Source organism: Macaca mulatta, chromosome 1 (assembly GCF_049350105.2).
Source record: "Macaca mulatta isolate MMU2019108-1 chromosome 1, T2T-MMU8v2.0, whole genome shotgun sequence".
Classification (NCBI taxonomy): domain Eukaryota; kingdom Metazoa; phylum Chordata; class Mammalia; order Primates; family Cercopithecidae; genus Macaca; species Macaca mulatta.
In genome coordinates, this window is record NC_133406.1 from 163911178 (window position 1) to 163927945 (window position 16768).

At 37.4% G+C, this 16768-nt stretch overlaps 1 protein-coding gene and 1 long non-coding RNA gene across 4 annotated transcripts in view; one reads left to right on the forward strand and one right to left on the reverse strand.

Annotated features, from left to right (window-relative positions):
• LOC144332830 (uncharacterized) overlaps nt 1–16768 on the forward strand; it is a 170880-nt gene that overhangs the window by 147187 nt on the left and 6925 nt on the right. The gene's annotated exons all lie outside the window — the stretch shown is intronic.
• ST6GALNAC3 (ST6 N-acetylgalactosaminide alpha-2,6-sialyltransferase 3) overlaps nt 1561–16768 on the reverse strand; it is a 555981-nt gene continuing 540773 nt past the window's right edge. Inside the window, 2 exon segments of one of the 3 annotated variants that reach the window (NM_001261629.1) lie at nt 1561–3900; nt 4961–5068. In NM_001261629.1, coding sequence (NP_001248558.1) covers nt 3714–3900; nt 4961–5068 — 295 coding nt within the window. In that variant the 3' untranslated portion in view covers nt 1561–3713. 3 annotated transcript variants of the gene reach the window in all.

Below are 16768 nucleotides of genomic sequence, written 5' to 3' on the forward strand. Positions count from 1 at the left end.
TCTCTAGCTATATAATAAAAATCATGCAAATCTGGATTTTGCTTATGCTAAAGACTGGCTTATTTGAATAGGAGGACCAATGTTCATTTACTTCAGTGTGAATGAAGCTTGATGCAATGTTTTTCAATGTGACTTTAGCTAAGCCTGCAATCGGCAGAACCCACAATACAGATTGCTATACTTACAAGTCTGATTTGTGACAACTGTGGCATCTAATTGTGTTTTCTAGATTTAGCAGCTTCTCTAGCTTTATTCTTCTGGCCAGCTTTTGAATATGATTTTATGTACTCTTAGCAATCAGTCCATTTAATTTGGATTTTTGCTTTTTTCATCAGGATTCAAAATGTAACCCAACAAATTTCAGATGAGGTCTAAAATAGGGTTTTCTATGATTCACATGCACCAGTGAAGAATATAGGATTATACAAATGCTTTTATATATAGTTATAAGTATATAATGTATAAATATGTGTGTTCACACACACACAAATGGACTCTATGTGCATATATACAAACATTCCTCCAAATCCCAATTCCTTTTTCTTTGATAGCTTTGATAGCAATGTAAAATCATATACTCTAAAAGGTTTCTTATTCACATTATCATCATAACAATGTAAATCATTACTACTTCTCACTTGGTTAAATTGGAAAAGATTCAAACATTCTTATTTTAAAACTTTAAAAAAATTACCTTGCTTTTTCATAGAATTATGCAGAATCAAAAATAATATCTAGTCTATTATTTTTATCTTGAATGTTTTCATGCCAATTTCAGAAAAATTGTGACCCATTTTTCATTTTCATTTTCCTAGAGCCACGGGTAGTATTGAAATATTTTTATTTTTCACATACTAGTTTCTAGGATAAATACACATCAGTGATAAGTAAGTTCAGTTAAATTTTTCAATGTTTAAATGTTGGATAGAATATCTTTCATTTCACCAGAATCTGTGGGAATTGATCAGAAATTTGCATGGCAAAACAGTCTCCTTGAATTGCTCCCTTACCAAGCTCTTCTCTATCAGTAAATCATAGATGAAAAATTTATTCTCAACATGGGAGAAATTAGACTTTGCATTTTCACTAGAATTAGAAAGATGGAACAAAGAAAAACAGGAAATAAAAGCAGAGAAAAATAAGTTGTGAGATTCTACCAAAATGCTGATTATACTGGAAATCATTCAATTGAGTTTTCAAATTGAGAAAAACCTGTGCTTTTTTGTTTGATTGTTTCCTGTTTGTAGAAAGAAAAAGACAAAGAAAACAACAATAAAAAATGTAGAGTAGCAGTTTAGATGCAAAAAGAAAGGAAAGAAAGAGGAGAGGAGAGAAAAAAAAGCCCCTTTCCACCCCTCCTAAGAAAACACTGGAGTCTACATATTCCACACACAACTTCCGCCAGAGTGAAGGATACAATATACTGCAAAAGTCTTCATCAGAGAAAGCTACAACGAGGCAGGAGAGCAAGCAAGTTTTCAAATGTTTCTCATCAGCAGGGGTTAAAACAAATAAGAGTTGGCCCTTCGTTTATTAGAAAACTAAATAAATTAAGTTCATGTCCCAAGGCATTCTGATTAATCAAGGTTTTCTTTTTATTTTAAGGTGAAACAACAGGGGGAAAACAGTCTGTATGGCAATTTTAACATTTGTCTCTGTTTATTTTTCTTTCAGTAGGCATTTCTATCTATCATTAGTTCAAAAAAACTTAACATTCATAGAATTAAAAATTGCATAAGGGAACAACAACAGAATAACAACTCCTTCCGAGGATAGAACTGGGGCTTAGTAATTTTTATGGGTGTGAATATTGAGGTATCAAAATGGCAGAAGACAGCAGGCAAAAGGCCTTTATCCAAGACGGCACATTTTAATGATAGCTCACCATAATACTTAGCACTAGTAAATACCTACAAGTGCTTCTGAAGTGAAATGTATCATTACTTCCAGTCTCCAAAACACTCTGTAAGTTGAGCCTGGCTTTTGTCTTTTGAATCATTCTGCAAGGATGTTTTTGAACTCTCAGCTACTCTCTCAGCAAATCAACCCTTTAATATTTAATGAGCAATGAGTATATGAAAAATAGAATTGTCTCAACCCTAGGACAGGAAACTATATTTCTCTGCCTTCATTTCCTCCTGTTGTCCCTGCTTTTTCATCTTTCCTCGCCTAAATAGAATCACACGTATATATATGTATATAGAAAAACTACTCGAAACTACTTATTTTCACAGGGGTCGTAGCATATGGCCAAGACCATCCTTTGTGATATTTTTGTGTAATCCTGATATAATGTATTTGGCACAGAGATCAACTGGTTACTAGTTTACATAAATTCTATTCTATACAAATATTGGCAAGTAGAGCAATCTGGAATATAACAGAACAATGACCAAATTACAGATCATCTGCTAAAGAGATAGCAGAATACACAGACAATAGCCCAATGGGGTGTTCAGGGGCATCACATGGTATAACAGATGTTAAAGGACTGTAAATGACAAAGTACCTTGGACATTAAGGTCATTATTATTGTTGTTATTGTGGCATAACAACTGACACACTATGGGAAAAATAAATTCCTACAAGGCAAAACCTCTGGTCAGGTTTAATATAAGGAATCATTTCCTCTCCATGTCTAACAGTTGGCACTTGGCAATGAGAATGTAATGTTTAGAGAAACACATCTTGGGCCTATAAAATAGCAATTTGAATATACAAATATATATTATGAAGTATGATAGGATACAAATTGATGTAAAAATATGCTTTGCTTTCTCTGTTTCATGATTTTAAAAATCATACGGTTTTGTGTTGTTGGATGTTGAAGCAGAGTTAGTAAACCCTTTGGCTATGTTTTAGGAATGTTTTCACAGTATATGTTATTACAGTGTTGAAGTTGGTATCTTACATGTTAAGTAGCCTTCTGAAATATTTAGGACTCAACCAAAAATAACTAAACATTAATATAGGTCACTCTAATCACATGTTCAGTTATATTGTCTGTAGTAAGAATGGATGGTAAGAGTGGAAATTCATCAAGATTTGCTACTTAGCCCATTTTGATTTATGTGTTTGGGATAGTCAAGTAATCCTGAAGTGTAGGACGTCCATGAAATCTTCATTGTTAATTAGGCAATGGCCTGAGGCTTTAGCTGTAGGAAATACTGTTGAAAGATGGCATATTAGGAAGTGATATTTTCCCGTCCTTAGGCTAACTAGTAAGATACTTGCACCCTGATAGCAGTTCTTGGGTCAGTGTTTGAAAAATCAATCATTCTTCAAGATGGCGGAGCTGCTGAGATTCAAGAAGCCATTGAGTCAGTCACCTTGCCTCATGAGGCCAAACTCTTTTGGCTTTTGGAAGTTACTCACTGTTGAACAATTCTAGGCAGCTATCTTGAAGGATAATCTTCCCATTTCTTAGGTCACAGTTGTCATGTCACTGGCCTTCATCTCAATTCCAGTTAAATTATAAAGTGCGGTATGTAGTGTTGAACCTCCAGAAAGAACATCATGAGCACAACCATCCTCCATGAAATGCTGAGTTTGAATTACTAGCAGAGTCACCATCCACATCTGAGAGTGTACAGGAACTTGATAATCATTGTTGTTGTCTTTATCGTTACCATCATCTCCATTAGCATCATCAGCATCACAGTCGCAGTATGGGGATCACGTTAAGTGATGTGGCAAGATCAGAAAAACCATTATCAAGACAATGTCCAGTTTGGATGTGTAAATATTATCCTGTGCTTCTTGGCCCATTTAGCAAACACTTTCTTTTCAGTGATAAACCTATGACCCCCATATGGGGCATGTTCATGAAGAAAATATTCATCACACTCATCTCTTCCTTGTTCATAGTAATGGTAGGGGACTTTTCTATACCCTTCTGTCCTAGAAAAGAAAAAAAAAAGAAAAGGAGAGAAAGATTGAGATGAAGAATGAAGCACTCATTTACAAGAATCCATTATGTGCCCAGTAAATGCATTTACTCACAAACCCATACATGATTCTTGTCCATGAACTCAGTTAAAAGCTATTATATGTATGAAAGCTTTTAGGAAGATGTACCAGGTTCTTAGTGGCTTAATAGATCAAATAAAATTTATATATCATGCCAATTACATTCAAACATATGGCTATTCTTTGAAAAAAGAAATGGTGTATAATGGAAGAAACTTCAGATAGCCTCTTGCAGAACCTGAAGAAACTGTGATTTTTCACAGTAAGATATTGGGTTCATCTGAGCTCCATTATGCTTATAGTTAGGGAAGAAATATTTGTCCATGATGATTGTGGCTGAGAGTTACCATTTTGACATTATGATTAAAACAGTCTGTGAATTATATTGTGCCAATTGTTGGTAGGGAAATAGATTTCATTATCCTGATGAAGCATGGAGGGTTTGTTTTATTATCTAATTAGAAACTATCCCACCAGCGAGGATATACTGTGGGTAAACACACTCATTTTAAATAAGGATCTGGCAGATTACTCACTTACTAGTGAAGTATAATTTCCAGGAATTCTTGTTAAGCTGTCAGTTTCTCTGAGGCTTCAGGACATTTTTTCGTTCATGATCAAATCTAACTAACCATTGAGTAGATAGCTATCCATCAAGCCATCAGAGCAGCAGAAATGACAAACTTGCTTTTGCAAATTAAACAACCACTAAACTTCTATATTTTCAAGCCACAAGTTCCTGCTATGCCACTGATTAAGGGAAAAGTGTTCCTCCTGACACTTGACATTAGACTGGTAAATATTTTTCTTTTTATCACCCCTAGAAGGCACAACTTGATGCACTGACAATAAAATGTCATGTCAGCAAAGAACACTGGGAAATAATTGTTGCTTTATCTGTTTCTTAGATTTATGGTATTAAAATGAATTGTGATATTTTGACAAGATCTCAGAATTGGAGCTGCATAAAAATAATTTCCTGTGATCTTACTTGCAGTAGGTGTCATTTATCATCCCGTAGACGTGAATGCCATAACAAGCGTCCATGGCCAGAATGAAGGTAAACCACCCTGTGCTGAGATACGAGCCAGACTGGACTCTGAGGGAAATTAAAACAAACAATAACAAACAGGACAAAACACAGAACACACACACAGAACAATAAGGTGTGTGAGAAACAAGCAACATTTCATCAAAAACATAGCACTTGTTATCAGGAAAAAGCATTGAGAAACTTGACAATATGTCAAAGATGCACACTTATTTTGAATTATCTCTGAATAATTTATAGGAATGCTCTTGCTCTTACTACCTTAAGCCTCAAAGCTATGTTGTGTGCAAGAGAAGCCATATGGCAAATATCTGAAGTCAAATAATCCTGCTCCCTTCAGGTGAAAAATAATTTATTTAATTTTCCATAAGACACAAATTAGTGCTGTCTATCAGAGGAAAGGTTCTCTTAAAGCTGCTTGGAGCCTGGATGGGTACTGAATGATAATAGTGCTATCTTGCTTACCTGGACATATTACTACTTTCTTAAAGGCTGCTTGGGTTTCTAAGTGTAACTTACATGCAGTGTATGTGATTAACTTGAAATGAAAGCATCTGAAAAGATTTCCTTAACTATTTTCCAGGCATTATAAGACAAGACTTTTCCTTTTTAAGACCTACATTATCAACTTCATTGTATTTCCATTGAACAAGCGACATGGTAATCATTGTTCTGGAGGCTGGGGATACAATAACGATCAAAACAACGAAAGCTTCTGTCTTTGCGAAGGCCAGTGGATTGGATTTGGAGGTAGCTATGTTATAAAAGTTGGCCAGGAAAGGCTTCTTTGATCATGGGAACAAAGATCTGAAAAAGACAGAGGGGAGGGTCAAGGAGGAAGAAGCTATGTGGACCACATGAGGAAAAGGTATTTCAGGAAGAGGGAAGGGCAAGGACAAAATCACAAATGTGGAAGTATGGTTGGTATGTTCAAAGAAGATCTGGGAAATGCAGGAACTGAGTGGGAGGGTGGGGATGTACTTAGATGCAGTGCTGATTGGGCATCTGCCAAGTTCCAAATGGTTCAAAGGAATTTTCAGTGAAAACTGGATCTCCATATTTGTCTTTAGCCAAAGTGACTCAATCCATTCAAAACAGATGACTGCCCATCTCCTTAAAACTCTCTCCACAGGGGCATTTGGACTAGCCCAATTTGTTTGACGGCTGTGTAGCAACACCTCTGAAAAACATTAAATGGTCTACCTTCCATGTAGACTTCTTGGCCTACAGGAGCACAGCCAGTTGAAACTGACACTTAGATACTGATAACCGCTGTCTGGATTCAGCCCTCCAGCCAGTACTTGCTCAATATTGTTGATGCACACCCCAGCACCAAGCCATCAGTGTGCTATAATTAGGAGCCTTGAATCCTTTGCTGCTGCTGCTGCTGCTGCTGCTGCTGCTGCTGCTGCTGCTTCTTTTTAACAGGCACTACTTAGTGTCAAATTACTTACAACGTGCCAGCATTTCAGGAAAAACACAAACTCACAGTGGGGGTAGATGATTGGATTTTTTAGCCTTTACTTGCATTGACTTTGGGTGATTCACAAGGAGACACAAACTCAGCCCATATACCTCCTCTCTGCATACTTATCACTGAGTCTCAAATGTCACTGCTTAAGTAGCCATTCCTTCGTATCTTCTGACGTATGGAAAATATCCCAGAAACCAGATCACAGCGAGTTATGTGCACTTTCCTCTGTGATAGTAGCAGCAACATGGGGCAGCAATAGATGCAAAATGAGTGGGAAGACATATCTCAGGGAAGTGAGATACACTAACGAACAACTTTGCCTTTTAGACAACTTAACCTGAAGTCAATCCTGCATTCTGGGGTCTGAGGAGAAGCAGCAATGATGGGAATTGTTTAAAGCACCATCTGCTTAAAAAGCCCTTATTTGAAAATGAGAAGAGATCAGAGGAGGCACGGGTCTTGACAAAATGCTCCCAAATTGAATCTAAACATTTTGTCTATGTACTGAATTTGTCTAGTTATTATTCCTATGGAATTGTGTATTCTTTTTTTTTTTCTCTTCTTTCTCATACTATTTTTTCTACCTTCCACTCCCTATATTGTCTATTCTTCATTATTACGCTGACCAAGCACTCGTAGAGATCACTAAAAGTTACGGCATTTGTTTGTTTCTACATGATGAGGAAAAAAACAAGTCTCATGTATTTACTCATTTATTCGCTTTTTCAACCAACATTTATTGGGATCCTATTATGTGCCACTGACTGTGCTAGGAGCCTGGTGATGAATATTTTCTTACGAGTACATGGTCTAGTGAGGGAGGCACACATGTTGAAACAATTGATCACAATACCGTGCAACAAAGCACAGCCATGTGTTTCAGAGTCAACACAGAGTGCAGTCAGAATTGGAGTGAGGATATCTGGTTTGATATTGCAGCTCTGCCACTACTCGAACATGAGGCTTTGGACACTTATTTAGCCTCTTTGGGTCTTATTTTCCTTGTGTCTAAAATGAGATGGTTGAACTAAGTCATAACCAAGGTTTCTTCTAATTTAAAAATCAAATGATTCTGTGATCATCACCCTCAACAGTCTGTAATTAAGTTTTAACCATTGTGCAGTACCATGCTCCATGCATATCGGATATTGTAATGAGCAAACACGTGAATTGGTCAGATCACATTTCGTGCTCCCTTGTGTGACAGGCATGATACTAAATGTATGCAGCATATATAAAAAGATAAGCTGGGTATAAAGTTTTTACCTTGCAATGGTAGCGACAATGGTCACAAAACTTTCATGGGGAGAACCCCTTTACACTGCCACTCATGGAAGGTGTTGCAATGGCTGACCAAGGCCAAGGCCATAACTGAACCATAGCGCTAAGGGTAAAGGTGAATTTCAGTGCGAAAAAAAAATCATAATTAGGAAAAATCATCCTCCCTTTGTTGTGGTCCCTTCACAGATGTGTTAATTATCAAAGTCAAAGATAATATATCTCCAGGAAAAAGAGGAAGATCCTCTTTGTGACATATGGACACTTATTCTGCAAAACAAGCTCTCCTGACTCATTCCAGTCCAGCCCACACAGTCATTTCTGAAGGTTCAACAGTAAGCTTTCAGAACAGAGCCCTCAAAGAATAAAGAAGATGCAATGGTCGTAGTGGCTTCTCTATATATCTGTGTTCTCTTTACCACAGGAAAAGAGGATCAAGAATTTCAGGGTTTGGCATCTGGTCAAAGATCTTTCCTTCTTACCACCTAATAAGGAAACTTTACCACATTTCTGATCCTTGATTCCTTTAGGACCTAACCTGGTTTGTTTTATTTCTGTGTAGACAGGCCATGCTAATTAGCTCAATAGCTCTTTAAACAAGATGTGTTGCATTTGATTCAGATGGGGGAGGCTCATACTGCCCAAGTGCCCTGTCCTACAAATAGCACTTAATTAGACAGTTGCAGTTCCTTTCCCTGATGCCTCTGATATATTTGGGATGTTAAATGGCGTGGGGTTTCCTACCCACAGTACAAGCTAGGGCTAGCAAAGTGTTTTTTTCTCTAACTATTTGAAGTCAATGTCCATATAGTGATGTTTGCAGTGGAATAATGACAACTTCTGGATGAATCCAGGAATTCTTTCAAATAAATGCCTAGTAATCTAGGTCCCTAGAGGAACTCACTGGCCTGATGACACTGGCTCTGGAACGTCTTGTAGCTGCACCATTTCCAAACTCAACTGGGTTGCTGTGTGAACATACTAGAAATGAGAAGTTATAAATTACACCCAACTAGACCTTTAACTTTCAATGAAAACTACAACAAAAAGACTTTGCCTGATGTATGTGAAATTGTTTATGATTTCCAGCTTGGAAAGACTTAGTGATAACTATCAAATGCCTCAAAATGATAACTATCAAATGCCTTAAAAATTCTTAAAGGGTATCCTCTGGGGCCAAGTACTGTTTCATAATTTGTCCCTCATGCACGCAGCACTATGTATGAGCTGGCCATCAACCATAGCATTTTTTTTTTACCTTCCACATTTGGGGATCAATAAAAACAATTATTCTCATCCACAAATAAACAATCAAGATTCCCACAGGGATGATAAGAGAATTTAAGCCCTTAATTCAGTGCAATAGGAAGCTTAAATTAATGCAGCAGAATAATGAGCCATGCAGGGGAAAATAAAGGCAGGAGTGTGAAGAGGAAGCCATCAATCCTTTGATTTTACTGGTCAGGCTCTGCATCCTGCTGCTCTTTGGTAATCAAGATACTTATAACTTGGAAACTACTTAAATTTACTGGCACATCTCTTGGGAAAATGATGCTGTCAAGACCTTGATGTAGCACATGCTTGAAGACATATCATTTAAGATATGATCTTTCATCTAGTTTATTTCAATAAAATATAAGCTACTTTACCCTTGATGTTTACTCCTATTCCTTCATGTCAAAAGGCCATCATATGGATACAGGGATTCCTTGTCTGTCCAGCTATCATGATGTTTACCAGTCTCAGTGTTTTTGGCTGTCAGTAACCTTCATTTGCCTGCACCTCTGTTTCTGAGTACACTCTGTCCTCTTCTCATTTCTGGAAAGATATTGTGAAGCACTTTCCTCCTGTTATCCGGCAAGCTGGAGCCTTCTAACTGAGTGACATTTCCCTTTCAGATAATTTCAGGGGAAGAACTGTGGAAATGGAAATGGCTACTTTTCAAAAGAGAACTGGATTATGTTGGATTTATTATCTATTCACAGGGTGCTCTGCTAATTATTGAATACCAATAGCTCAATGAGTTGGGTTCTGAACACAAGAAACTCATACTTTGATGACAAAATTTGTAGCACTTTCTCTAGATTAGAGTTTCTCAATCTCAGCGCTATTAACATTTTGGACAAGATAATTCTTTGTTGTGGGGTGGCTGTCCTGTGCAGTTCTCTTATACATTTTATCAGATTCCCCTCTGTTCCAAACTCATCTGGGTCCTAAGGAGGCAGTAGATTTGACTCCCCATGGCCTATTCTTGCCTTAGGGTGACTGCTCTGAGGGTGTCCTTGACCCTAAACAGCCAGATTCCTATAATCTCCAGATCCCACTCTGCTCATTCACTGTCCCCTGATTTTCTTCATCCAACCAAACATTGTACTTCCTTCTCCCTTCTTTACAAGTCCATCTAAACCCATCTTCTTACTTTTTAACCATAGAAATCAGCAAAGTCAGTTGGCCTAGACCCAAAGGGCAAGTCTTAGCTTGCAACGGTGGAATGTACAATTAGGAATGGAGAAAAAGTGTCAGGTGGAACAAGGACAAGGAGTTCAGAAGCCTCAGTATCTGTGGTTAACTCCTTTCATGAAATGGTTCCTTTGGGGGCCTTTGGCTCAAACTTTGCAGCTTCAATTCTACTGTTTCTTTCATGAACTGATGAAAGTCAAGCCTCGGGCACTCAAAGCTAACATTTCAAAAGCATAATAATCATTTATCAAAGCCTGAAGGGTATCAAGACCCCCCTCCCAATAATGGAGGTTTATTGGAGAGCACAGTATTGGCAGCAGTTTCTGAAACCTGCTATACTCAGGGGTAAAAAGAGAATTTAAAAGAAGAATTAATCAATATTTCATGTCTTGTTTTAACACTATTGGACCTCAGTTCTCTCATCAATATACTACACTGGCAGGATAAATAAAAACAGCAAAGTAAGTTTTCAGATACCTTCCTAGGGAGAAGAAATACCTGACAGAATACAGATTATTCAATTAAAAACATTCTTTCCCTCATTTTTTTCAAAAGCACACGGATAATGAAAGAATACATTTAAACAAAGAGTCCTGGCAAGAAAAACAGCTGATGATTATCAGTAGCACCTTGGGATTCAATCTAATATTGTGAACCAGTCTAATGGAAGCAGAGCTCAAAGTGTGGAAACAATTTCAGCTGTCCCCAAGTCATATATTTTTGTATATCATTCAATAGTCGGGAGCTATGGAAATGCTCTGGAGTTTGCCCATTGTATTAACACTGTATATTTGTACTATCTATCAACAGGACATGCCCAGCACATTTTCAGGCAGCAACAACTTTCTGCAAATCAGGCAGTGGAATTCTCAGTCTTGTCTTGAATCATTTGCAAATGGACATAAACTTTTCAAATGAATAAAAACATCATTCTGTGGCTAGTAATTCTTAAGAGAATGAACCAAGTGAAAGGAATTCAGGCCTGAAAAGTAACAAAAAAACAGAAAATGGAGAAAGCAGTAAAGCTTAGAGGAAGACTGTACTTCCAGCCCAATCATCTAATTTAAAATACCTGTGCTAATCAGTAGGCACTTGGACTGTGAATATAACAAATAGTTTTTTCTGCTGGAGAATCAACAGGACCCTCTGACTGGTGATGAATGCAATGAAATTGTACAAAAGGAGAATAATAAGAAACAAGTGTGTTCTTTTCAAAAATGTACATTTAAAAGTAAAATGGTACAGCTCCCAATGGTCTGATTTATGGCTGCTGTAGAAATAGAAAATACCACTCACAAAAATTACTTTATTCATTCATCGCAGAAATTAAAAGGTTATTTTCTTCTTGTCCTTAGGCTTTAATGCCTTTTTAATTGGAACTGCTGATTTTCTAGATTTCATTCACTTTCTTAACTGAACAATGGAACCCTAATAATGGCAGGAAAGGATGATGGCAATCTTTTGGGTTCACTTCATTTACCAGTGGTCGGTTCCTTAACCACTCAATATGGGTCGGTGCTATGGGCTGAATTTTGTTCCCCGCAAATTCATATGTTGAGGCCCTAATCCCCAGTCTGGTGGTATTTTATATTTTGTCATGGGGCCTTTGGGAGATAATTAGCTTTACATGAGATTAGCAGGGTGAGTTGTCATATGATGATATTACGAGGATGAGATTAGTTTCCTTATAAGAAAAGCAAGAGACACCAGAGCACTCCCTCTTCCCACCATGTGAAAACACAGCCAGAGGGCAGCCATACAAGCCAGGAAGAGAGCCCTCACCAGAAACTTGTAATGCTGTTACTCTGATCTTAGACTTCAAGCTCCCAAAACTGTGAGAAAATAAACTTCTGCTGTTTAAGCTATGTGATATTTTGACATATGATGGCCAAGGCAGACCAAGACAATGTGTGTCCCTCGAGACCCTCCCCAACACACCTAAACTCCCCACTGCTTTTTCCAGGACTTCCTTTCTTAAACTCTTTGCTAGTCACGTGGGCTCATTTATTGCTCCTTAAACAGAACTTGCGCATCTCAGCCTCCGTCTTCTTACTCCTTACTTCTGTGTGCTTTTCTTCTTCCTGAAATGCTCTCTCCAATGTCCTCTCCAGTTTTCAATCTTATCTATCAAGCTGCAATTCTGTTTACTCTCATCTACTCAAGAAAGATGTGTTGAGTACTTTCTAGGTGTGAGGTATGTTGCTGGGCACTGGAAAACCAAATTGCCCAGATCTCAAATCAGGGTTAAGTCAGAAAGACAGACTCAGTGACTATTTTCAAAGCCAAGGCTATTCAGGAGGTAATTCCCCTGCAAGTGACATGGGACTACTGGGGAAAGAGCAACAAATATAGCTGAGGGAATTGAAGAGGATAATTCCTTCTCCATTGGGAGGTCAGGGCTGAGCTGTGGATTAAGGCTGAGTAGGAACATTAGGCAGAGGAGGAAAAGGAGGAGGGCTTTTCAGGCAGAAGGAATGGCCTGTGATGTTGTACTGAGGTGTAAAAATAATAGGACCATAGAGTCATTCTCATCTATCCCCTAACCTGGTACAGACCTCAAAGCATCATCAGTATTTATTTCTGCAGTAGATTGTTGGTTACAGACAGGATGCATAAACAGCATCAATTTATTTTTCTTTTTTACATTACGTTTTGAAATATTAGAGATATCTTGATGTTCCATATAGTTATTTTCTCAGATGAAAGAAATTTATGGATCTGGAGAAAAATATCCAGAAGAAAATTGACAGAATTATGTTTTACTTCTTCATTAAATTCCTCATTAATTCAGAGTTGAGAATGAAACATAAACAACCTATGACTAAGAATAAAACAATTAAAAATGTATGATGATAAAGAATGCACCTAGTAGTGCTCATCTGTGTTATAAACTAAGTTACAAATCACGAGCAAAGTCATCTAATTTCCACTTACCACCAAGCAGGCTTCTTCCATATACACCTGGGGGCTCTCGATGTGTTCCATTTATAATGGAAACAGTTTTTACATAAGCATTAAATGCATTGAGTTTTTAAAAAATTAGTGGAAATGCAAACACATACCACTGCTGCTTTAAGAATATGAACCCTTTGAAAGACCTTTCAGGTCTGGAAACTGAAATAAATGACCTCTAAATCAGTATATCCTCTACCTATTGAAACTTCTGGGAGAAGGAATGGTATGATATACCCTCTTATCCAGTCTGTACCCAAAATAACTTTGCTGCCTTCCCTAGATCTCTGTTTTTTTCTAAACAGTCCATAATTTTGAAGACTTGAGCTACTACAGATGGTCTATGCAATTTATAGTTTCAGATTATTCAAGCTGCTTGTCTCAGTGACCACAGATTTTCTTGCAACCTTCCTGTGCTAGATTATATTTCTCATTCCATCCTTGAACATAGCTTGCCTGTGGGTGCAGTTAACTTTTCTGCCTCATTGAATTTGGGCTTGGCCAAATGACTTGCTGTGATTGGTAGAATATGAGAAGAGGCAACATTGTGACAGTGTCCAGTAGAGGTTTTAAGAAGCATCACATGGTTCCCATTTCTTTTATTCCCCTTTATCATGAGAACAACACATCCAAGGTAGGGGTTGTTTCTTCTGCCTGGATCTGGGATGAGGAAACTTACGGGACCAACATGAGCCCAAAACTGGAGCCAACTCTAGCTAAGCTTAGCAGAGCTATAGCTGATCACAGATTTATAAGTAGGAAATAAAAATATTTTTGTTAATCATTGAGTTTCAGCGTTGCTTGTTATGCAGCAAAAAGCTAATATTTTTGAATTGATAACTGCTATTGCTTTTAGAGCATTTCTATGTACTAGACATTGTGTCAATAACTGTGCATTTGTTCTCTCATTTAATCCTCACAACAACCACATCCTATGAGGAGTACTAATATCCATATTACACAAATGAAGGCTCAGGAAGGTATAAAGTACTTGCCTAAGGACAGTCTGACACTAGAGAACTCAGGTTCTTAACTAAGTTCTTTCTTGGCCACTGCTCCCAGTATGGCACAAAGCATTACGTCTGATACAGCAGCCATCAAAGGATCTCCATTCTTCTACTTGCTCTACTATTAATCCTCTGGGGAATTATCAACATATCACTTCTTCCCAGGCTACAGTTTCTCTAATGGTAGAATAAGAGTATTGGTCTAGGTAGGCTTAGGGTCTTTCATCATTAACAGCAATTCTGTAATTGCAATTACATAGTAACATAGTTCATTTTAGAGAAATTGTAAATGTGCAGTTGTATTTTTAATATAAAGACACTATTCTATTACCATTTTATAGATCTGTGCTTGTAATTTCATGATTCCAAACACATTTTAGAACTTCAGCCATAGTCATGTACAAGCAATAGCTTTATGCTGCTGATGAGGATATATACATTAATTTTCAAATAAATAAAAATATAAGTCATGAAATAAAGATCAAATTCTGGAATCTCCTTCATTCTCTAGGCCTGGCTTTCTTTCAGTGCTTAGCTTCTACAACTTTTAAATAAATTCCCGTCTTTGACTAGTGTCAGCTGGAGGAGGCATCTGTTCCTTGCAACCAAAGATCGAAGTTGGATTGGCTGACCTCTAAGATCTTCTTTAACACAATTGAGTCTATTAAATACTCTGGGTATAATTAGGGACTTTACTTCCAACTAATCCTTGACTCTTATTAACAATCCATCTTTGATCTCATCCTAGTTTTATACTTAAGCTTTAAAAAGTTGCTTCTTTCTAACTTACCCTTCAACTTATCTTAAAATCATGCCCTTTCTGAATTGATGTGGGCTTCAGTATTCTGAATGCTAATCACCTTTCTCTACCTAAGGCATAGGTGCCTGTTTCTCTGTTAACCTGAAAAAGATAATTAAAGATTTTGGCTTTCTCTTTTACTTCACCTATCAGCCATTCCTTCTGTGTATACTTTCCTATGACTTAAAAAAAAAAAAAGATTGTAATCAGGTTGGAATATATTGAAACAGATAAAAGAACTTTTCCTGCCACTTTAGTATTTAGAGTAGAAATGAAGTGACTCACTTTTCTTTAGGTTTTTTACTTAACTGGAGATTGAATTAAACTGAGCTTTTCCTTTAGAAATGGTTATAGGAAAGAATCAGACCCAAACTTATTCTGACAAAAATCATTTCTGAGTCCCTGTTTGCTTTCAAAATGAAAATTTACATTTAAAATAACTTAAGCAACTGAAAATTTTAACAAGTATTTAAGAGTGATTTGAGGTGATTTCACCCCAGGGAAGGAGGCTAGGTCTCCAAGTCTTATTGCTTAGGGCTCCAGTACCACTGGGATCCTTGTTAAATGAGCCTCAGCCAGAGCCTAAGCAATGAGCCACACATAAAAGTGAAATTTAAAAAATATAAAGAAGCTCTGACCTTCTTCTCGTTAAGAAAGGCTAATTTTACAGCCACTTCCTGTCTATTTGAAGCTATTGATACTTTTCTGACTTTGGCTTAATAATTAAGCCAAATAAATTACTTGGAGGGGAATACTTATTTTCAATAGGAAAAATCTAAGCAATACCCCCAGCAACCCCATCTATTAAATTTTTTTTTTTTTTTTAAATCAGGCTCACTAGAAGGAGGCTAATTCAATTAGGAAAGGTCAGAAGCAACAACTGATATATGGATCTGCAGGCATTTAGAGTTTTAGAGTCTCTAATCTAAAGAGGAAGCTTTGAAGCCTGTCATTTTTCCAATAGGCTGACATTAATTGACTACCTTATGAATAATACCTTTGCCAAATAAGAGGGTATCATCAGCATATCAAGGCAGGTGCTCCTCTCATTCTCCCACTCCAGCACAAGCAAATTCCTAAATGGGGAGCTATCTGCTCTGTCAGAATACCCGAAGTCAAGTGACTTGGTTATGCAATCTCCTTGAAACAGTCAAAGCTAATGGAGTCTCACCTACTAAACAAGCTGAATGCCCATTATGGTAGAATGCTATTCCAATTAAATTTTGCTAAGGAATTTCAGTTCTAAAAATACCTGTTTTCTCTCTATTATTGAAACGGGTTGGGTTTGAAAGGAGAAAATTCTTCCTTTGAGGTCCATCCAGATTTTCCAACTGAGCTAAACTCCTTGCTTAGTGAAGGGAAGAATTTATTTTGTGGAGGTCGTTGGGGTCTTTTCCATAGTGTTGCTACACAGTTTGGCTGGCAGTCTATGAGAAAAAAGATCTGTTTGTTTGTTGCTTGCAGTAAAACAGTATCTAGAAGAAGTTCTTCTGTGCATGCCCTTCCCATACCAGAACCTCCAGAAACCTGTAGAACCAGGGCCTCGCCTCCTTTTTTCACAATAATTTATTTTGCCCTCACCAGGAAAACAGAATCAGGAACATCAGAAATGTCAAGAAAAGAGATACATTCCAACACTTTTAAGGGCCATCTCTCTGAGAGAGAAGAAAACAGTAGTAATTTCTGTCCTTGAAGCAGGACAGATAACTTTCACGTGTCTCTGGAATTCTTCCAGTGCACTATTTTTGTTGACTGGGAGTAGCCAAAATGTCATAAAG